Source organism: Fukomys damarensis, unplaced genomic scaffold (genome assembly GCF_012274545.1).
Source record: "Fukomys damarensis isolate Sample0158 unplaced genomic scaffold, DMR_v1.0_HiC HiC_scaffold_4, whole genome shotgun sequence".
Taxonomy (NCBI): domain Eukaryota; kingdom Metazoa; phylum Chordata; class Mammalia; order Rodentia; family Bathyergidae; genus Fukomys; species Fukomys damarensis.
The window spans coordinates 15,103,666-15,127,584 of NW_022900916.1; the positions used below are offsets into that span (position 1 = coordinate 15,103,666).

General features: G+C 37.7%; 1 protein-coding gene across 7 annotated transcripts in view; it reads right to left on the reverse strand.

Annotated features, from left to right (window-relative positions):
• Positions 1-23,919, reverse strand: part of Immp2l (inner mitochondrial membrane peptidase subunit 2) — a 980,466-nt gene that overhangs the window by 936,565 nt on the left and 19,982 nt on the right. For all 7 annotated transcript variants that reach the window (XM_033756935.1, XM_010643388.3, XM_010643389.3 and 4 more), the window contains exon 2: positions 2,374-2,510. In XM_033756935.1, coding sequence (XP_033612826.1) covers positions 2,374-2,508 — 135 coding nt within the window. In that variant the 5' untranslated portion in view covers positions 2,509-2,510. The remainder of the gene's footprint in view (positions 1-2,373; positions 2,511-23,919) is intronic.

Below are 23,919 nucleotides of genomic sequence, written 5' to 3' on the forward strand. Positions count from 1 at the left end.
ATATATATATAATAATATACAATTCATTTGAACTAAACAAATTTCCAAGGTAGTAAGTTTCATTTCTTGTGGAGGTGGGACCCGAAAATACTAAAGGCAATGTTAATGCGCAGATACCAAGGCATCTCATGCAAGGCTGACATCATTAGTCCATGGACTTGCACTTGGGAATGACAAGGTTTAACACCATCTTCACTGATAATAAGGCTTGTCCTTGCATAAGACAATCACAGAGTCTTTGTAGATATGGAGGGAGGAGGGGTTGAAGGGAGGGCAAGGGAATGGGGAAAAAATAAGAACCAAGATTGGATATGTAAAGGTAGAAATTTCCAACAATGAATGTCATTATAATGTCTACATTAAATGTACCAATAAAATTAATTTGTAAAAATCATACATTTTTAATGAATCTTCTTGGCATTTCTCAGAGTCATAAACATGGGTGCTTAATAGGAATGTAATGGGTTATATGAAGACTGGAATACTCGATTGCCACATGATCCTCTCGGCTATTATGAGATCCACAGTAAGGAGGTTTTTATTCTGGAAAATATTTTCTCATGGCTTCTACATGGTTGTGTAGCAAGACAAAAGTAAAGAAACTGGAGAAAATCATGAATCTCATTCTTGATCACTCAAAGATACAAACCCATGGCTGGATTCAAAGGAACCCAAGGGACCAAAATGTGGTTTGAGCTGCTGTGGAGAAGGCAGTTTTAATCTGAAATGAAAAATCTGACTCAAAAGCTCTACCAAAAAAGGGGCTATATTTCTCTAAAGATTAGATCAGGCTTTTAGGAATTCAGGAATAAAGAGGCAGAAATTATAAAATTCAATCTGTGTTAAATGCATTAAATTGTATTTAGAAATATGAGGACAGGGATTTAGTGCAGTGGTACTGCACCTGACTTGCAAGCACAAGGTCCTGAGTTTGAGCCCTTTAAAAATAAATAAATACAGTCATATATCAGTAAATCACTCTGCCTATGTTTACTGTACCCCAGAATTTAAACATTTTTGTATTCAAAGTAAGTGGTCAGTTTGCTCTGGCTGGTGACCTGCTATGGAGGGGAACTGCAAGACAAAGTTCAGGTCAGAGTCCCCCGACCAGCAGGGCCTAACCATGCTCAAAGGATGCAGTCAGAACCAAATACAAAGGCAGCCCTGCCTTCAACCTTTAGCTGCATCCAAAGAGCACCCACTCTAAGAGTCTGCTGACCTCCTTTATCCCACTGACTACCAGAACTCAGTAAGGAGTCTGATTTTCAATACCATAACTACAATAAGTAAGATAAATTCATCATAACTCCTTAAAGCTGATGTCTACACCCTTAATGAGGTCTAACCAAAGCAAGAAGAAAACAGTTAAGCTGCTTATTTTCTATATAATTTTAATTTCTCAGAAGTATGTATTTATTGTTTTACAAAGCTATTTGTCACAATGCAGGAACTTAATACATGCTAATAATGAGACAAACTAAATCATATTACAAAATGCAAAGACTGCCTACCTACATGAGCTCATACAGTGAGGTTCAAAATGTAGAACTGCAGAACAGAATGCTCAACTGTAGAACAGCAAAATTTTCTCTAGTTATTCCAGAAGGCTATAAAGTATTCACATATAGCTTTTGGAAATGTCCACCCCAACGTAATTCCACGGTCCTTAACATTTTGTTTTCCTTTTCAGTACTTGGTATTGAACCCAGCACTTCACAATGAGCTATACCCACAGCCTTTCTTACTATTTTTATTTTTAATTTTGAGGCAGGGTCCTGCTAAGTCAATAAGTTGCCCAGGCCTGGTTTCAACTTGTCATCCTCCTGCCTCAGCCTCCCACAGTGCTGAGATTACTGATTAGTAGCACCATGCCCAGTTTATGGCACTCAACAGTTTCAATCAGCAACTTGCTTAAAAAGCACACTAGGATATTTGGGATCAATGATCTAGACTTTTCTACAAACTGAAATCAGGTATTGGTAGAACAACTGACTTTGACCCAAACCCATCCTACAACTGTATTAACAAACTGATCTTACAAGGATATTCAAATATGGCCATATTCACAGAAACTGGTGTCGATAAAATTTCTCAGAATCCCTATTACAGTTCTCAGAAAGAAACCCAAATTCATCATGAGAAGTATTTGATACTTATTTTGATTCACCTCTCCCCTGATTTTAATAGTAGTGCATTTTATTATTATTTTTATATGATTTTATGAAGAAATTTAGTAAAGTGAAATTGCATTGCAATGCCTTTTTAAAACCTTTCAGTTTCCAGCATAGAAATAAGAACTACAACTCTCATTTTTTGGTGCTTAAGAAATAATAAAGCCTGTGCTTTAAAAAATGAAGTTGAATTCATTTTCACCTGCATGGACGCTCCTTCCACTCTTGCCACACAGGCAACCCGGTCCAGGAAAGTCACCGCCACAGGCACTGTCACAAAGAAGCCTTTACAAAAGGCCTTGAAGTACTTTTTCATCCAGCCTTGTGACTGTGCCATGCCTAGGAACAACAAAACAAAACAAAACAAAAACAAGTATGAATTTAGCCTTAAGAAGGGAGAAAAAAAAAAAAAACACAAGAAAAATAACAGAGAAAAGTAACCTTGTTTCTTAACATAGTTCACACTCACCCCTATAACTATTAGAATGAATTTGATTTACAACCCCAAAGAGGGATTAATTCAGCTTACCTCTTTTCAGTAGCTCAAGTCTACTTAAAAACACCACTGGAAAATTTCTCACCATAACACAATAATGAGTTAGAACAAAATAAGTAAACCTTTGTTGTTGCTGATTATTATGGTGGAGATCCTCCTTATACTTCACAGATGTTTTCTAAGGCAGGGGGCTGAAGAGTATCTCCCAGCCTCCTTTGCAGGCAAGCATGACCATGTGACTAGGTCTACATAATGGCACAGCAGTAGCAGGTATACACTTTCTGGTTGCAACCTTAAAGGAAGCTGCGTTCGCTATTCCTTCCCTCTTTCATAAATGGAATGCCAATAGTGTGGTGGTAAGAACAAGAACAGTCATCTCAAGCTATAGCATAAAAGCTTTACATTAAATGTGGCAAAGCTACAAAACAGAAGGATTCTAGGGCCCCAACACCATGGAGGTACCGTAACTGTCCTTCACTGCTTACACTCAGAGGGTTAAATGAGACATAAACCACTATTTACCATGTTTAAACTTCTGCTTTATTGGCCTTTGCTATAGTAGTTGAACTGATCCTACCAAGACAAAGAAATCTATGACACAACAGGAAAAAAAATCACTATGTGTGAACTCAATACATATAATTACTGATCCTCATTTAGCCCTGTAAATATTTAGTTAATTTTCAGATCTTCCTAGTATCAGAAGATCCCTTAACTGTCTCATGCAATGAAAAACAAAATAATGGGAGATCAAGATATGCTTCTCACAGGTGTGGTGGAACTGTAATCCCATGGAAGGCTGAGGCAGGTGGATTGCCATAGGTTCAAGGCCAGCCTGAGCTACACAGTGAAGCCCTGTCTCTCATATATATATATTTATATGCTTCTTTATTGGAGCCAAACCTAGTATCACAGGTAAAGAACTCTCCTGGCAGGGAAAGGCAAATGGCCAGCTTGTTCACTGGCTCACTTTGACAAGCTCCATGCGCTACCCAACACTGCAAAAAGCAGGCTAAGTGAGAAGATGGCAGAGGCAGCCCACAGAGGACTCCTGCTTTCTCCAAGACTAGATCAGAGCAACTGGAGCATTCCTTAACGCAACCAAGAGACTCCTCAGCCCTAAGGCCACACCCAACTTGCTCACAAGGTGATCCAACATTTCTGGCCCTCTTGAGAACACGTCCAGAAAGGTTGAGAAATGCAATTTAGACTAACTATATGCCATAAAAGACAGTATATCGGCCTTTATTCCTAAAAGTTACACTAGGAATACAAGCAATGTTGTGATAATATTCGTATTACAGAAATGAAACAAAAGATAGATAACAGAGAAGGAAACACAAAAGACTGAGACATATAGGCATAAAGACAAAGCAAAGAAGAGGAAGAAAGACAATAATATGAAAAAACAAATAAGTATATAATTAAAATCTGCCCAGTCACTTCTGAAGATTTTACCCAGGAAAACATATAATTTACACTTGACATATGAGACAACAGGAACACATGAGGAATGAGTATCACTACTTTATATGACACACAAACTGTTACAGTTATTTAGCTGCAAAAGTCTCTTTCAAAAGCCTCTTCTCATTTCATTTTCAGGCCTCTTTCCTTCAGAAGATACATACAAGCGAGGGTGACATGACAATAGCGAACTTAGTCTTCTGGCTCTGACAAAATTATAAACTAGGACAATGGCTTTCAATGTTTCTTGACCATATATCCATGAACAAGTATGTTTTATAGCAACCTAGTACTCATTCACATATACACATTTGCACACAACACAACAAATAAGTAACTGAAAGTTCTACCAAAAATTATTTATCATTACTGTTGATGGACTATCATTTTCAGACTGTTTTTCATTTTTTCAAAACACTGCTAAGGGCCAGAGATTTAGCTCAATAGCTCCACCGCCTGCCTAGCAAGCACAAGGGCCTGAGTTCAATCCCCGGTACCAAAAACAAAAACAAGAACAAAACAGTGCTAGATGCTAGGGCTGGGATGGTAAGCTCAGGGGTAGAGCACTTGCCTAGCATGTGCAAAGGCACGGGTTCAATCCCTACAACTAAAAATAATGTAAAAACCCACCAGTAGCAAATCACTAAATTAACTTGTAAAACCCACTAAAGTTTCTCAACCTACACTTTTAGTGAAACTAGTCTATGAATATTCCAATCACTAAAATTCCCTTAAAATCTTTACTGTATTATAAGAAAATATAATAATCAAACGTGGTTAATTCTTAATATCCTGCTGTGGCTGGCATCAATGGGGGTTATATGTACTCATAATAAAGAATAAAATTATTTTTCTTACAGCTTTATGAACATATATTGCACATATCATTACCTTCACCCAAACTAGTAATCTTTTATATCTAACTGAAATAAGTGTAACTGCAGACTAACTTTAGAAAACAAGCAATTTAAAAACATGCTTTCATCCCAACTCATCTAACAACTGTAATTTTAAGTAAAATTGCTTACGAGTTCCTACATCTGGTACCCAAGAAATGTGTTTGGCCCAACGTGCTAAATGCTTCTGTGAGCAGCCTCAACCACTGCACTCCTGAAATACTAAACTTGCTTGACATGTTTCCTTCATACACACCCAGCTTGACTATAAGCCCCTTAATGAAACTACAGTAATATCTCTGCAATACGATCACTCACCTACAATCCAAACACCCTTACTTGCCCCTTTTATACATTTCCACAAGAGATTCAATATACTTTTTCAATGGACTGTTTTACAAAAATTCCACTTATCTTCTGCATGACTTGACAAATGAAGAATGACGGTAGTATATTCATTACATCAGTATCTTCGGGACACAAAAGAGGCATTTTCTCCTACGTTACATTTCATCAGCCGAGTCTCTCTGAAAATGCTTCTAACTGAAGTTATCAGTTATCAAATAACACTTTTATTAAATTTTCAAGTTCACTGACCTATCTTTCCTTTTTAATGTTCTCCAAAACACAAATAAACCTGCGAATTCCAGACTGTGAAATATCTGAGTCCACCAATAATTTAAGCATTCTGATGTCACAGAGAAAAACACTAGATACTGTGCCAAAGAGAAACGACGTAATTCTAAAATAAATATCAACTCCTCATTTACAGTTTCAGTAGTTTCAAGGAGGGTAATGTTTTGTTGTTGTTGTTGTTATTTTGGTACTGGGGATGGAACTCAGGACCTTGTGCTTGTGAGGCAAGCACCAGTACCACTGAGCTAATTCCCCACCCTGGGGTAAAGTTTTCCAAGTTTGCCTTGACCGATATGCTTAAAACAGATTCCCACTCCTACACAGTCCTCCAAAGAGAACACCACAGGTGATTCCCTTAATCGAGCAAGTTTGGAAAATACTGATATGTGGGTGTTTTGGTGGTCTGTCAAATGTTTGTTACTTTTACACTAAGACCCACAGAATGTAAGTATAGTAAGTACTCTCTTTTCTGTTCACAGAGCCCTATGTATGGACCTTTACAAACTAGGTTAGGATATGTGCAACATAGAATGAGGACTACTTTTAAATATGAAGATGCCTCAGCTAACCCAGTTACAAGGTACTGTGCAGAAGTAAATAAGTAACAGGGATGGGGGCAGCATTGGTAGTTGTATCAAATTCACATTCCTAAATTCCAAGCCACCCTGCATGTCTAATCTATATTCTCCACATAATCCTGTTCCACTCAGTCACCACGGTCCCTAGAAAGGAGCACAGTAAGAGAGTCAGGAGCCCTGTGGTGGATTCCATTCTCAGCCCATACCTAGCCATATGACCTGAACAAGTCATTTCTAGGCCTCAGCGGTATCATGTATCGAGGGGCAGGGCAGGGGGTTAGACATATTTTCTAATGTCCTTTCAAGGCCTAGCAAACATTTCTTAATCATTTTTTTCCAGGACTTTAGCAGATACTAAGACAAACACTCAAGTTACTATTGACTACAAGAAGATACTGAAGTTGCCTCTTAGGTTTGAGTCTTTTTAAATGTCGAAAAGAAAAAATAAAGTGCTAGCTTTTATTAAAAGACTAGTTAAAAAGGGCTGCAGAGAAGAAGAATCAGGGCAAATCATGAAAACACAGACACACACTTTAAATACAGGTAAAGACCTGAAAGCTGCTGCTCTTTCACTTCTCTTTCCCACAACCCCACTGCTCACAGCATCTCCAGTCACCGTTCCTTGGACAGCAAAGTCAGGCCAGGTGTTTTTCTACTGAGAGATCACCAAGGAACAGTGGGAGGCACCCAATCTGACAGTGTGCAGGCAGGTCCTGCCCCAAGCCAAGGGAGGAGAAAAATGAAAGTTACTCTGAGAACAAACTGCAAGCAGTCATTATTTGCAAAAGCTCAAAAGACAAGGCTTAGTACAGTCCTATCCTCTCTAACCTGTGAAGGATGTCTGTATCTCAAGATTATAAACCACTGCTAAATGACTCCAGCCACCACTTAAATACCAAAGAAGCCGTAACAATTGAAGACATGAACATTATATTTCCACGTCAAGTCATACCAAATCAAACTTTCAAAGTTTGATGGCATTCGTATTTTGTTATTAAGTAAGGCACTTACTGGTCTATAAAAATTGTCAAAGAATCACTCAGGTGATCTGGTATTCTATGAATACTTCAAAACTACCAAACTAACAACATCTGCCACCAGCTTCCTCAGAGAAAATTTCTTCAAGCAACAACAATGTGGTGCTAAACCTATTTCTGGCAAAAACAGAGTAATTTTTATCAGTTACTCCATTCTTCTCATAATGTGTGCAAGTCATGTAGGTTCAACACACTGCTCCTGAGAAAATTGCTGCTTAAGTAGTACACACACCTGGTTTATTGGTGAGGTACTTAAACTGGGGTTATTTTTAAATAAGCATTCAGATTCAGTTGAAAGCATAATTCCCACTTGGTATATAGCAGGTGAAAGTTTCTTGGTGATGCTGACCTCAACTGCATAACAACCTACACTATCAGCTTCTTTCTTTCCCCTAACAGCTTACTATGGCTGGATCGTGCACGAATTCATCTAAAATCATTTTAAATCTGCTTATATTTCATCTTGCACAAAGTCACCAATCACTTATCCATAGCAACTAAGTAGATAAATATACCTCAGGTCATCCCAATTATAAAAACTATTTAAAAGTTATGTGGACGATTTGAAGATAACAGGAAAACAACAAGTTACAAAGCATTATCTTATATAAAATGTAATTTTTGATCACAATAATAAATCAAAGGGGAAATTCAAATTATGACTTTCAGAGAATATAAGCATAGGAATCCAGGTAGACCTGGGCATGCAATTCTTGAATCATTCTACATTTATGAATTTATTGGTCACCTACTATGTGTCCAGGAATTATACCAAGGAATGAATAATGTAGAATAGGCCAGCATGGCTGCTGCCCATGTGGAATGTGTTTCCATTTTCATTCTCTCAATCTTAAGTACCTCCTTTGTGCTAGACACTATGTTAAGACCCCATATATAACAAACTACAGCACTTCTCCATGGGGACTTAAAACAAGATCATTCGAAACAAGTAAATAACAACACATGATCAAGGAGCGCCATCGTCCATGGATCCTTCCAGCTGACCCCATTACCAATAAATTGACTCAGCAACAAAGCCTAAGCATGTGAAAAACCAAAGACACCTGGATACATTTGATTAACACAAGGGAAAAGGTAACAACTGATGAACTACAGCTTTGGAACCATCAGTTCTATAGAAGCCAAACAGTTTTTCAGTGTGACACACCATTTTAGGACCATCTTATTTCTTTCACTTTATAATGAGAAATATTAGATAATATATTATGTTGTAGTACATTTTTCATTAGTACAACAAAATACTTAAGGCAGACTATTCCATAAAGAAATGTATTTTGGCCCATGACTCTGGAGGCATAAGGTGGAGGGTCTTCATCTAGAGATGCCCTCTCACTGACAAAGTCCTGAGGAGGCACAGAGCATCATATGGCAAAGATAGGAACATCTGTGTGTATGTCTCTCTTTTAGTCCTTTTCCTTCTCCTTCATCTTAAAGTCATCAGGAACTGGGTGTGGAGGCTAATTCCATAATCCCAGCACAGGGGAGACTGAAGTAGAAGGATCACCAAGGGTTCAAGGCCAGCCTAGGCTACACAGTGAATTCAAGGCCAGCCTGAACTACATAGTGGGACCCTGTCTCAAAAAAAAATGAAGAAAACAATGAAAAAAAAAGTCACCAGGATTCGTAGGGGCTTCACCCTAATGACCTTATCTACTCCTAGTCCTCTCCAATAGTCTACACCTTTGAGAATTTTTTAAAGCAGAATAAAAGAAATACATGACAGTGCCAGAATTGTAACACAGGAATAAATAATATCATGGTCGTAGGAGGAGCGGCTAGGTAAGGATAAATAAGGGCAAGAATTTTTTTAAGTGATGAGAAAGCTGAAAAAATGTAGATGGGTTTAATAATAATCATTATGTTTACAACCTTTTTGTATGTTTAAGATTTTTAATTACAATTTTGGAAATAGACAAATATATTACATTTGGCAAACCTCTTGGACAAGAAGAAAATATAATTATGGGAGTAAGAGTATGCATGACCTGTTTAAGATAGGGAAAACACTGGCTCAGTACTTTTTGGAAACCATGTGAAACAAAATCCACAATACCTCACCGGGCCCCTCTAAAATCTGGCTCAGACCATCCTAAATCCTGAAGATTAACCTTATCGTGTAACTCCACATAGACAGCATTTGACAGTGTTTACAAGTAAGGCTCAATCTCACATTTCAGTTATTAAAATGCCACAAATTCTACAAAAACGGTTTACCATAAAAATTAACAGGACAGTGAGTAGCTTTTGAAAGAATGAAAAAAAATCCTATTAAATGATAACCAGTTGGGCCGGGGATTTAGCTCAGTGGCACTTCACCTGCCTCACAAAATCAAGGTCCTAAGTTTGATCCTTTTACAGGAGAAAAAAACCCAAAAAACTGATGACCAATAGCTAAGGGGCACTCAGTAAGCTTTAAACTTTAACAAGCCCAAAATTTGGATTCAACACTACACTCTATATTTTTTCAAATTTAATTTTAAAAAGCATAAATACTGTCATTAAGTAAAAATTAGGAACAATGTGTATTTTAAGCCAATAAGTGGCAATTTAATATAGGTAACAATGAAACAGACTATCCACAACCCAGCAAAGCAATTAGAGGGCTTCTGGACTATTTCACCATAAACTTATTTATTTCCAAACTAATAATATTTTGAATTAGTGGAAGAAATTATTTCTAGTAACAAAAATGCAAAATAACTTAGAAGAACATGTGTTATTTACTATTTGGGTCATGGGTGTCATTGGTTTTCAAAAATTAGGAGAGCTTATAAATAGAAAAATCACCCTTTTATACTTTATTAGTTTACCTTAGTTCATTGAAAAGAAATATTTGTGTTATTGGCTATTTGCTTCTTTTTTTGTAAGAATTTTTTTAGTTTATGTCTTATATTCTGAGTAACTACTTTGAAGATATTGCTACAAAGTATTAAAAAAACTTTCAAAACCAAAACCAAGAACCAAGACAGACAAAGGAAATAGAGAAAAAATGGTAAAATTAAAAATTTTTTTAAAAGTCAGGCACAAAGTAAATATGAAAAAGGCTATAAAGTAGGCATCAGGCAATAACATCATCAATAGCAAAAGGTCGCTGAAAACACAATGTGACAGCCACACCCCATTTCTGAAATCAACATCTAAATCTAAGCTTTGCTCTCCTTACCTACTTCACTAACTCCGATTTTGGTCTACTCTTTAACATTACTTCTTACTCATTTATCTTCAATACTTTTCACAGCAACTCTATTGTTGCTTTATTTTAGAGTGGTACAAGGGTCTCAGTATAGCTCAAAACTAACCAGCATAAAGAATTAAGGGGGGTCTTTTTATTAACTTTTATTTTTTATTAGTACCTGTTTGCAGTACATATCATTCCTTTTGGGGACTTGGTACATGTACATAACACATCTCAAATATTTTTTCATTCTGTTCCCTTTTCCTTCCCCTCTTCAATCTCTTGAGCCCCTACCCCTTTGAAAAGATCTATTTCCTTATTTCCTATTATCTCTTTTATCTTGCTATTTATTTATACTCTGGGTTTCTCATATAAGAAAATTCATGCAATATTTAAACATGTATCTGATTTATTTCACTTAACATTATGGTCTCAAGGTGCACCTATTGTCCTAAAATGACTCAAATTTATCCTTATTCATGGCAGAGTAGTACTCCATTGTGTGGCACATTTTCTTTATCCACTTATCTGTTGGTAGACATACAAGCTGCTTCCAAGATTTAGATATTATGAATCGTCCAGCTATAAACATGGATGTGAAAATATCACTGTGACATGAGGTCTTTGTTTTGGGAAGATACCTAGAAGGGGACTAGCTGGGTGAAATTTCTACTTTTAGTTTCTTTGTAGACTCTCCATACTTATTTCCATAGTGATTATACTAGTTTATATTCTGACCAAAAATGCACAAGGGTTCCTTTTCCCCTCAGCCTCACCGACATTTGATATCTTGATGATGTCCATTCAAGTAGGATAAAATGTGTTTATGTATTAGTATGTATTTATAGTACACAATGTTTACATTCTTTGTGGGGAGCTGGTACATGTACATATACACCTTAATTCCTTTTTGTATCCCCTTTCCCTTTCTTCCTTTCCCCTTCCCTTCCCCTTTGAGAATCATCTATTTCCCTACTTCCTATTATCTATTTTTTATTTTGGTCTTTATTTATTCTTTGGGTTCTCATATAAGAGAAACCCTCAGTGGACTTTTTAATTTGGATTTCTCTAATGGCCAGCAATATTGGACATTTCATCATGTGTTTGTTCGCCATTTGAACTTCTTCTGAGAAGCGTCTGTTCACCTTACTTGCCCATTTTTATTGGAACTTTAAAAAAAATAGATCCAGAGTCTCATCACAATTCTATCTTACCCCTACTTCTCATGCTTTAAATATGTTGCTTTCTTCACACAACTGCAAATCAATGTAAATGAATAATCCAAATTCCAACTCAAATTCACATTAAGAGATAAGAACCATGACTTTGCCCTTAAGTAGGGTTGAGAGTAGGGAGTGGGAAGGTTTCTCAACACAACCAAGGCCACTGGACCCCAAAGAGACAAAGATAGCATGAGAAGACCACAAAAAAAGTGGGGCTGAGAACTATGATGTAACTAGCAAACATTTAGCCAACTCAGGGACTGCTATTATTTTTTATAGAATAAAAATATAAAAATTAAAAGCACAGGCTCTAGCAGCAGGGAAGCACATTAGGGCTCTGATTAGTCTGTTGAAAATAAATGCTGTCCAAAGCATGGTTGGAAGATTTGGAAGGCTGCCCACAGTCCATCTACGGCAGCTGCAAGTCCACAGGGAGCTCAACCAGAAACGGTGCAGTCTCAGTCCTAGATAAATATGCTAGCCATGCGAGGAGATGCATGCAATTTAGGTGAAAGCAACGACAGAAAATCCTCTGGAATGAGTGGCTGGGGTCCTTTAAACTTAAAAGTGCACGCATGTATGCATGCATACACTTGTTCAAATGGCAATAAAGGCCAAGGTGGAATAAATAAATAAATAAATAAATGCCAGCAAAAGGCCAGAGTACAAAGAAGCTCATATTGTGCAGCCTAGAGACAAAAGGCAGATGGAGCACAGCACTATCCAGACTCAAGTGTCTGTTGCACATAAAGTCCAGGGATTATAATGAGCCTCTGGTGAGTATTAAGCATATGGGGCTGGGATGTCATTTAGATTGCTCCCCACACATAAATGCCTTGTTCTGATTTCAGCATACTTGCCCATATATTAGAAGATGCTATTTCAATTACCTGTGAATTTTTTTATACCCGTGAATCTTCATTAAAATGCAATGTCCTTAAATTACTATGCATTTGTCAATCAAAACATTCAAAACTGCTCATAGAAGCAAAAATACTGTAGAGCAATTTTTAAAAATGCCACAAGCAGGCATATGTAATGAAATACAATGATCCCAACTATGTAATTCCAATGAAACATGAGAAACTACAGAAATAAAGCAACTTGAAATATCACCTGATTATTATCAATATTATTTTATATAAAGATTTTAGATTCTTGACCACTGAACTAAGCAGTGGCTTTTCAAATATAGTAGGACACAGCATTATGTGACATTCTATCAGAATGATACAATTCTTCAATGAATCAGTGTAGCAAAAATTATGATAACAGCACAGAAATATATATATATATATAAAACAAAAGAAACCTTAGTGGTTTATAATGTCTATATATTCTTTATTTTAATGTAAAATGCATTTTTTCATTTTATGAAAAAATAAAACAAATTTTCATAACCGAATAATAAGAGAATGACAATGGTTATTGCATTGTCTCTCTATCTTCAAAGTTGTACTCAATACAAGACATAAACCAAACAGATTCTTACAAAACAGAAGCAGATAACACAAACTTTCAACAAATTAAGATAAACTTTTAATATAAAGCAAATTAGCATATATATTGAAATATTTCTAAAGCAATGGAATATGTAATTTGGAAAAGTATGTGAGCTTCACCCTACTTCTTATTTACCTGCCTTTTATTTTGCCATTTCATATACATATATTTTCACATAAGAGAAGCCACACAATATTTAAGCTTGTGGGTCTGACTTATATCACACATTTTACAGGTATATTCTTCCAAAAAAGGAGACTAATTCCATGCCCATTTAGAGTGGATTGGACTTACTTTTTTCTAGCCATTACATAGAATGGGATACTATGCAACTTCTGAGGCCAGATATGAAAAAGACAGTTTTCCTCCAGGCTTTTTCTCCTTTCTCAGATCACTACTTCTATGGAAGCCAACACACTCTGTCACTAGGACACCCAGCTGAAGTCTGTGTGAAGGAGGCCAATACCCACCAGTCATGTGACTGAGCTATTCCCAAGGCAGATTCTGCAGCCTAGAGTAAGCCTTTTCATAACTGTTGCTTGGCTTAAAACTTAAGTTTAACCTTAAGGAAAGATCCTGAACTAGAATAGTACAACTGAACTACTCCTATATTTCTGATGCATGGAAACTGTGAGGATATTTTAATTCATTAAGTTCTGGTGTAATTTGTTTAGAAGAATCAACTAACATAATATTGAACTCAGAAAAAAGACCCAGTGATGAAAAGAAACATGGTTTAGTATGTGCCAAAGTCAACATTCACATCCTCAGAAAGGGAGTTAAATTAGCAAATGATGTTGAAAGAGCAAATCACAATATGAAAGGGGAAAGACATTCTGTTAAGGGTAGAAAGGGAAAATTTATAAAACCCAGAAAGCAAACTAAGAAGTACAAGGCCTACAGAAAACAATTAACATAACAAACCTACAATCAATCAGTTAGATGAGGGAGCCAAGCTATAGGGTAAAAACATAGAGTATCTATTAATTGAAGTAAAGTAAAATTTCCCCAATTTTGGAAATGATAGTGATATCCAAGTGGAGGAGAAATTGAGAACCTCAACTAGACATGATGCTACAGTTTAGATCAAGAATGACCACTCCCACCAAGTGGGGGACCTCTCCTGTTCTCTGAAGCAGGACTTTTGGAAGGTACCCAGGTTTTGGAGTTGCTGTACATGACTCGCTATAGATGGAGCCTGCTTAGATGGGGATCCCAGGGGACATGACCGGAAGTGTGTATTCTTGTCCTGGCTTCTCCCTTCACTCTCTGCTTCCTGACCACCACGACGTGGTGAGCATCTTTCCTCTGTGGCAGGCCCTTTTCCACCATGCTGTTTCTGCATTTGTGCCTGCAATTGAACTGAAACTTCTGAAACTGTGAGCCAAAACCAACCTCTTCTCTGTTAAGTTGCAGGCCTTGGGTACTTAGTCCCAGTGATGAAGAAAGTAACTAAGACTTTGGTACCAGAAGGACTGAGCTTATTGCCAAGACTATACCTGATCATGTGGCTCAAATGTCTGGCTGGCAATTTAGCTCAGTGGTTCTGCAGCCTGCCTTGCAAGTTCAAGGACCCGAGTTAGATTCCCCAGTACCAAAAAAAAAAAAAAAAGTTTTTGAAATTTATTCACAGGAGGCATTCAGAATATTCTGGAGAATCCCTAAAATGCTATAAACTCAGCTTGATAGGAAATTATGATCAGAGCTCAAAAGACCAGAATGCTCACAGAAATGCAGACAGTAAAGTCCAGGCTCAGGAGTGGGGAACAAAGACTCCATGGCAGCTGGACTCAAGATCATGTATGTTAGGCTTTGGCAGGAAATTTGTGTACATATTTTTCAAGCCCTAAAACTTTGCAGGAGACTGAGATTAAGGACAGTGGACTAATGAATCTGGCAGAAGAAATTTCAAAACAAAGCAACATTTAGGCTGTGATATGGGTACTGCTGAGGGCTTTCAGCAGTCAGAAGCAAAAGAGCCCATTTGAAAAGTTCAAAGTTTCACCAGAAAGGAAATACCTGCAAAGTTGGAAAAGAGGCAAACATCTTTGCTAAAAAGATTAGCATTAAAAGGACAATAGGAAGATGCCTCACCTCAAGGGCAGCTCAGAAATCAGCAAGACATTGCCCTTCCCAGACTCAGGAGCGCAAAAGTGAAAGACTTTGCCTTGTGAAGAAAGCCCTTGGTCTCTTTGCTCAAGAGGAGCAACTTAGGGAACTGGTTCCCCCTAATTCAACCATCCCGGCATTCAGAGGCCATTGGAATCATGATCCAAGGCACTAGACTACTCTCCAGCTGGTGGCAAACCTTGGCGGTATCTGTATGGTTCTGGTTTTATAGGCATGCAGAACTCAAGAGTTGAGAGGCCTGAGTTTTCCATTCAGGGGAAGCCTGAGAAACTAGACAATGTGTCCCTGAGAGGGTAGTACATGAAACTGTGAGAGTAAAGCTAAAAGTACAGTAAAGACTCCAAGAAGTTAGAGATGCCAGGAATGTGGAACACCTGGAGTGAAGTTTTTGGAGATACTTAGGGAAAGACTAAATACATATATATATAAAAGATCCACCTGAGTCTTTTTTGGAGGCCAGAGGAAGCACGTTATGGTTTAGATCAAGAATGACCCTTCAAAACTCTCGTGTGATAGAGGCCGGAGGAAGATTTAGGAAGGTGACAGGATCATAGGGACTGTAACTGACTTAGAACTGTTCACAAACTTCCACTGGTTTCTATTTATCTATTACTTGTCTTATTTTCCTTTAAGGGACCTTAACTTTTACGGGATGATACTGCAGAATTAAAGACTTTCAGAATGCACAAAAGGCATTACTAGTAGAAATATTTTATTCAGTATCATTAGCAATAGTATATAATGATTGGACCCTTGTAGATTTTTTAAGTAATACTACAAAAGAGAAGGGAAAGAGAAAAAGGAAAGGAGGAAGTGGGGAAGGAAGGAAGGGAATGAGAAAAACTTTTCGCTTTGTTTTGCTTAAGTGATAGTTTCTAGTGAAAAAATGAAATGCAAAGCAAAACAGTCTTCTTATAATTTATACCATATATTTTGATTATCTATAATATATAAAAAATGGTCTTTGTTCCAATAGATACTAAAAATCTAAAAACAGAGAACTAAAATTATAAATTAGAAGAGAGGACTGATCCAAATAAATTTGGAACTATCTATATAGATATTAAATATTACACATTGTTCTTTTAATTATTATAGCCTGTGTTTTGATTAAAGGAGCCATAAACATGAAGAAAGATTTTATAAAGGTGAGAGGCAACTGGGGATGTTGTAGTAGGACAATTTGCAGTATTCTATATTCTCTGATCCTTCTACACTTGAAGAATGACTATCACTGAAACAGCTGCCCCACGATCAACATGGTGGTTGGCCAAAGTGCTCTCTCCTGAAAAATAACAAATCAATCTAACTTCCTCCTGTTTGAAATCTTTCAATTACTCCCCATTTCCCAGAGCACAGCACCAGGCTGCTCAGATTTCCAAGACTAAACATGATTAGATACCTGCTCTTACCATTTCCACTCGTTTATTAGTATATCACGCACCAACTGTGATAGCTGTCATGTCAATATGAGTAAGAAATGCCCAACTAATTGGATCAGCATAGTTCTGGGTGTTGCCGAATGGATTTACTGAAGACAGAAAACCCATCATGGGTGTAAGTGGCACCAACCAAATACACTGGTAGCCTGAACAGAATAAAAAGAATGAAGAAGGAAGGCTCACTTCTGTTTCTTTGGAGGAGCTCCAACCTTCACTTTCACCTTGAACGTCATTTCCTGGCTCCCAGCTCAGACTCCAGCTTTCCAGTGCATGCCCTTTGGCCTCGTGAAATGGACTCACATGGGACACTACAGTGACCTCCAGGCCTCTGACCTTTGACTGGATCCTTCAGATCTCCAGCACAAAGACAGCCCTTTTGAACTCTTCCACACCTGACTGTGCAGGTGGCCACTGTAAGCATAAGCCTGTAAATACTAATATATTTATATCTTGTATTAAATGTTTCTCTAGTGACACTGACACACCAACCAAACCCAGCCACGTGCAATTTCTACAATATGCCATGCTTATATTTGTCTGTGGGCCTTTAATGAGCTCTCTCTTATATCATTACGCTTCACAAATTGTTTTGGTCAACTATTACTCATCCCTTAGATTAGCTTAGATGTCACTCTACCATGAGGTCCGAATTAGAAGCCCTTCCCATATATTCCCATGACACCCCCGTGCTTTTTCTCATTTATACCCCCAGTTGTCTGCAGATTCTCTGAGAGCAGAAACTCTCATTCCCCATATTTCAGTGCCTTGCACTTAAGTGTTCAGAGTCCAAAACAGTTTTATTGAAGAAATTAAATTACTTCCAATGATTTGTTATTAAAAACAATTTTTAAGCATTAATTATTTTGGTACCTGGCTGCAGTGGTACAGATCTACAATCCCAGCTACTTCAGAGGCTGAGACAGGATGATCACAAATTCAAGGCAAGCCAGGGTAACTTACTGAGAACCTGTCTCAAAATGAAATAATAAGGTCAGGGGATGCAGACCAGTGCTAAAGTACTTTTGTAGAAGGCACAAGGCCCTAGGTTCAATTCTCAATACGTTAGTAAGCTAACCTCATAACTTCCTGTCCATACAGTGTACCTATAACACAGTCTGAAGCTGATGGATGCTGTAGAGACATAAATTCAGAGAAAGGCATTACCTAACTATATGCAAAAAAAATTTTATGTCTATAGTAAGTGTGTGTGATAACTATCCTTATGTCTGTTTTATTTCACATTTGAAGATATTGATAAAGTGTTTTTAATTATACATATTCTCTATTGTGTATTGATACATATATACATATAACAGACTTTAAGAAGTTAATTTTTTCCAGTAAATCATAGCACAGCCCTCTTGTTTAAAGATAACAAAGGTGGATTACAAGGATCAAGTAATTTTCATAACACTTTTAACTACAGGCATTTAAGAACTTTAATTAAGTTTTTTTTAACCAAGTATTTAACTTGTTTTTCCTTAAAAGTGATTTTTTTCAACCTGTGCTCAGTAGTGTCTGCAATTTTCTAGAGGCTCAAGAGCTACAGGGGGCAGGCACTGAGCAGAGCTCTGAGCCCCAACCCCTGCCTCTATCAGAGTCACTCTGCTTTTACCTTCTTTCCTCTCTCTCTCTCTCTCTCTCTCTCTCTGTCTTACTCTTTGTTAAAAATCAGATTCTAAGCAAGATTTTCTTTGAAGAGGGGTTTACCACCTTAAAAGAAAAAAGGTTAAAAACCAATGCCTTTAAGAATCAATGGTAGGGGGCCGGGGATTTAGCTCAGTGGTTCCGCTGCCTGCCTCACAAGTGCAAAGACTCAAGTTCATCCCCGGTACAAAAAAAAAAGAAAAAAAGAATCAACGGTAGACTGAGGTGTGCTATATAATTCAAGCCCTAATGTATTTCTTATTCCTTGATTAAATTCATCTCTGTTAAGTTTTTTAGGCCCTTGCTTGTGACAAAATGAAAAATGCCATTTGAATGGAGAACATGGGTTTTGAATATATCTATTCTCAGATGCAGCTATTTCTAAATTTATTTATCTTATCATGTTTAATGGCATTATTTATGTGCCAATCCTCAAGTTAATGATTCATAGCAAAGAACACCAAAATAATTTAACTGAACAGAAAAACCCACTGTAAATGCCACCTGCTGCTCTTATATATATTGTAGACAAATATCCTATTTCACTTTACTAACTTCTTAGTAAAAAGGTCACCTTAAATGAAAAGATCCACCAAACTCACATTCACTAGCAGTTTTAGCTACTTTGCAGTCAAGAAGCTGAAACCAGGCTGCTTCATTGTGCAGTGTTTAGAGAGCCAGAGGGGAGAGTTCAGTCTGCCAGCGAGCACACTGAGGAGTGAGGTGCCCGCATGGGATTGCTCCAGCAGACACCTATCACCGCCCTGTGCACCAGAGCCTGGAACTCGGGAAAGGCACCCACTCCGAAGTCGGGAGTGAATGCAGTCAAGGCCCCGTCTGTAACTTAAATTAGGTGAATCCAAAACCTTTACGGCTGTACCACATAATGAGCTGAGGAGCCAGCATTTTCATCTCCTTGGAGAAACCTTAAGAAGCCTTCTGACCCACAGTTCTCTCTTCTACCTCCAAACTCCTCTTGAATGCACTGGCCACACCCACATTAAGCACTCAATATGTTGGTTTTGCACATACTGTATGCCCATTCTCCCCATATCTTCACATCTCATCCTTATCTCTAGAGAAATTTCTTAGAATTTTGCTAAGCATTTGCTGGTGCTAAATAAGTGAACCTGGACTGCTTAACTGTACACATGATCGATATTACTACTCACTTACAATACTGGTAGAAAAAAGTTTGGGGTGATTGTGTAAGACACTTCATTTGCTTAAATGTCAGCCAGATTGTAAGAGAAAATTAGTGCCCAGGTCCAACTGAGAGCCAGCCAGTTTTACTGGGAGCCAGCAATCCATTTGATATTAGTACCTCCATGTACCAAGTTCCCATTCATTTAACTCCTGCATTTATCCTGTTTTTATCCCCATTGTTAAGGATATAAAGTGATGCTCAGAGTGCTTAAATAATATTCCTAGGGTCACACAGGTAGTAAATACCAGAGTTGAACCCAGATTACTTGACCCTGTAGCCCATGTATTCAGGGCCTATTGTAGCTGCCTCTCAGTAAATTTCACTACTCTCAATAAACACAGGGCAGAATGAGTTATTGATTTCATAACTGCTACTGCAGTATTCATGTGCAATTTAATTGAAAAAGTGTACTGGATAGACAATTCAACTCACCGTGTAAAATGTAAGCATTCAAGACTCCTTCAAATGAGAAAGAAGTAGAAAAGTGCTAAATCTATATGCAACATCAATTAATGGAAAAATATAATTACTGTTGTCTTTGGATTTAACAAATACTGATGGCTCTTATTATCTTGCTGTCCTTTCAGCTGTCTCAATTGCCTTTTAGAAATAAAAATTTCAGTGCTGAAACAAAAGTTGAAAGCTATGTGTATCCCAAAACATTGTGTCCTTTTCCAATTTCCCTTCTACACTTATTACCTGGATCTTTCAGCACTCAAATAGGAAACCATTCATAAGTATAAAATGTAAAATGAGAAATGCCAGAAAATCACTGTGACCTTTGAAATGGAAGGTTTCTCACAACTACGTAGTTAATACCAGAAAAACATCTGACATGTTTAAAGCATCTTAAGTTTAAAGCATAATTTTCATGTGTAATATTCTCAGCAAATATAAAAGCAAATACAGCATAAAGTACTTACAAATCAAACAAATTTTAAAAGTCAAAGTTCAATTAAGCTTAAGGCCAGGGATTTAGCCCAGTGTTGCCACTGCCTGCCTCGCAATCTCAAGGACCCAAGTTCGATCCCCGGTACCAAAAAAAAAACAGTAACAAGTTCAATTAAGCTTAAGCTACAATTTCTGTAGTGGTTACCTTACCTCTTAAACATCACAACTATGTTAATATGTTTTTTTCCAATACAAACTGATGTAATCATCACTATCCTACACAGTCACTTCCTGCAATTAGTATACCTATTAGTATAACACACTAATCCTCAATTTGCCCATCTTAATTTGAGAACAAAAATATGTATTGCTCACTTGGGGATATAGCAGTGCCAGCTGCAGTAGAGCACTTGCCTAGGAGTGCAAGACCCTGAATTTGATCCCTGGGACTAAAAAGAAGCAAAAAACAATGTGTTTATGCTGAGTGTGTGAATGTGTGTGTGTGTGTGTGTGCACGTTCGCATGTCTGTATGTGTGACAAAGCTAAGCCCCTCTCAGGGCAAGACCATTAATTACTCCCAAGGCACTTGCCTTAACATGTTTTCTAACTAGCTAGGCTCAGTCAAAAACACTTTGCGTATGCACATGGTACTAGAGGGTGAATCTTGGGCCTTTGCACTGAGTCCCGTGAGACCCCCCTTCCCCCCGCCTTTATTTTGAGTCACTAAATTGACCAAGCTGGACATGAACTTGTGATCCTCTTGCCAGTCTCCCAGAGTGCTGGGATTACAGGCATGCCCCACCATGCTCAGCTCAAAAACACTTGTAACAAAACAAAAATTGGATAGGTGATATAAAAATAAATTTCATATGAGAACAAATATCTTTAGATCTAATCATAATTTCATAAAAGTGAGATATGCAAATCAATATTAACAGATGTCAAACTTCCCCAAACCAAATCCTACTTCACATAAACCACCACTTTTACATTTTTTTAAATTCCAAAATCAAATAGCAGTACTCGAGAATGTATCCTTTCTCCCTTAGACTACATTAAGAATTTCAAACAAAGGCTAAAAAGAACATACTTTTCTTAGACTATTTTTCTGTACCTTTCCCAATAAGAGAGAAAAATTCGCAAGACAAATGAACTCTGAATCCACCCTACCCGCTTTATTAAATAGTAGGGGTGCATACCTCCTATTGGTTGAAATAGTACAGAACTCAAAGAAGAGACCAAGGAAATAAACTGAGCAGTCTAATACTTGGCTGAAGGGCAAATTTCATCCTTAAAATTGAGTACAGTTCCTATCAACTCTGAATTCAACTCATTTTTAATGCAAAGACGGGAAGAGCAAGGTTACAGCATAAAGAGACAAAATAATAAAATATCAACAAAGAAACTAAATTAGCTCTCCTGTCACAGAGAAAATCAATAAGGTCCAATGAATTTACATGTGCAGATATATTTAGGGGAAAACTTTGGAATAAAATGTCTCTAGCCTTTTGTGTACTCAATATATTCTGCCCCGCCGGCTGGAGAATCAAAGAAAAGATGGCAGATGGCAAATAGGACCCAGAGCAGCAACAGAAGATGAAAGCTCTGGGGAAGATTACACTAAACATACAAAAAATGATACATGTGGGCTTTTCATTGAGAAAAGACTGTAATGGACTAAGTATAAAATGGGCAGAATTAGTATAGTGAGAAAAAACACAGAGAATTAAAGATGTTTGAAAGTGGTTTACATCCCAAAGAAAATAAAAATGTGACAAACTCAGGGAGGAAAAAAAAATCCAACTAAGACTAAAACCTCAATGTTCTTTCCCATTCTAAGAGAAGCAAAATAAAGTACCGAGGCAGGGTATAAAAAAAATAAAGACAGGTGGAAAGAAGACAAGAAAAATCATAACTGAAAATTGTACTTTTAAGAAGACTACAAAAAACAAAAAACAACAAAAAAAGAGGGGCCAGGGATTTAGCTCAGCAGTTCGGTGGTTTGCCTTGCAAGTGCAAAAACCTGAGTTCAAACCTCGGTACCAAAAGAAAAGAGAAAAAAAAAAGAAGACTAAAATTTCTGGAGCCCAAAGTTACCTACAGAAATCCACAAAGGCATTCCCTTGGCTAAATTTAGGCTCCTTTCCTTCAAGACCCATCATACACAAAATTCCTCAAGAATACAGTAAGAAAAAAAAATACAATAAATCCATAAACTGGCAAAAAAAAAAGTAAAGAGCAGGAGCCTGATCCTAAAATTAAGGAACAGGTTGAGAGAATTCAAAAAAAGCTTAAACTGCTCACCTTAGGGAAAAAAAAATAACCTGGGATCATACCTGTGAGATAGACCAGTACCCTTCTCAGGGATGGCCATCTTTTCCAAGATTTCCATCCCCTGGAGAGAAAGATAAATGTGAGTCAGCCACTCTCTCTCCCCCTCTCCCTCTCCACCCCCCTCATCTACACTCTATTTCTTTGAGTGTGTACTTTTAAATTTCTGCCTAATAAGTTCCTTACTTTTCATACTAAAACATCGTGAAAATTCATTTTCCATGATGAAATCCAGTAAACCTGTAAACTTACTCCACAAGTTAGGTGGGTTAGGGTTCTTCTCTTCACTTCTTGAAATCTGTCTGGGGAAAGTGCAACACCAGGAACAAAAATATCTGAAGCAGGATGGAAGAAATCAGACAAGCAGAAAGGAGACAGGTAAAACCATATCCTGAAATACTACTTTTAAGACTGCAGCTTCAGAACACAGAGTTACCCAAGGTCATCCAATATACACACTCCATGGCCTGTTTATGCTTCTTGCTTTGGGGTTTGGTATGTTTGTTTGAGTTTCGGTTTTGGGGTTATTTATTCTTTCAAGTCCCTCACACACAAAGTCCCTAAAAGATACTGTAAGTCTATGAAGTAACTTAGCTGACAAACCAAAGGGCAGAAACCTGACCTTAAAGATAGAGAAACAGACTCAAACGTTTCAAGGAATGTTTTAGGCATCTTAAATAACCCATCTTTAAAACAAAACAAAGAGCGAGCAAGTCACAACCCATGATGAAATGACACAGCAAGCTGCCATCTGGCCACAACCATCGGCTATGTTGAAGCCAGCTGTACATTCTGCTTCACCTTGGCGCACGACAGCAGAGGTATGGACTAACCAACCAACCTGATCCTGGACAAGGCCAACAGCCAGGAAGAGGAGGTAAGCCAAGAGCCAGCAGATCCACAGAAAGAGTACAGACCTCGCCAGCAGCTTCAAGGACTCCATGCTACCCTCCCAAAGTCACTAAGTGAAAGACAACCACAGGAGACTGCTGCAGGGAGGGTACGGGTTAGACACAGACCCCTAAAAAGTTTAAACTCTGGCCAGGAAGCACATGGGCCCTGCCCTT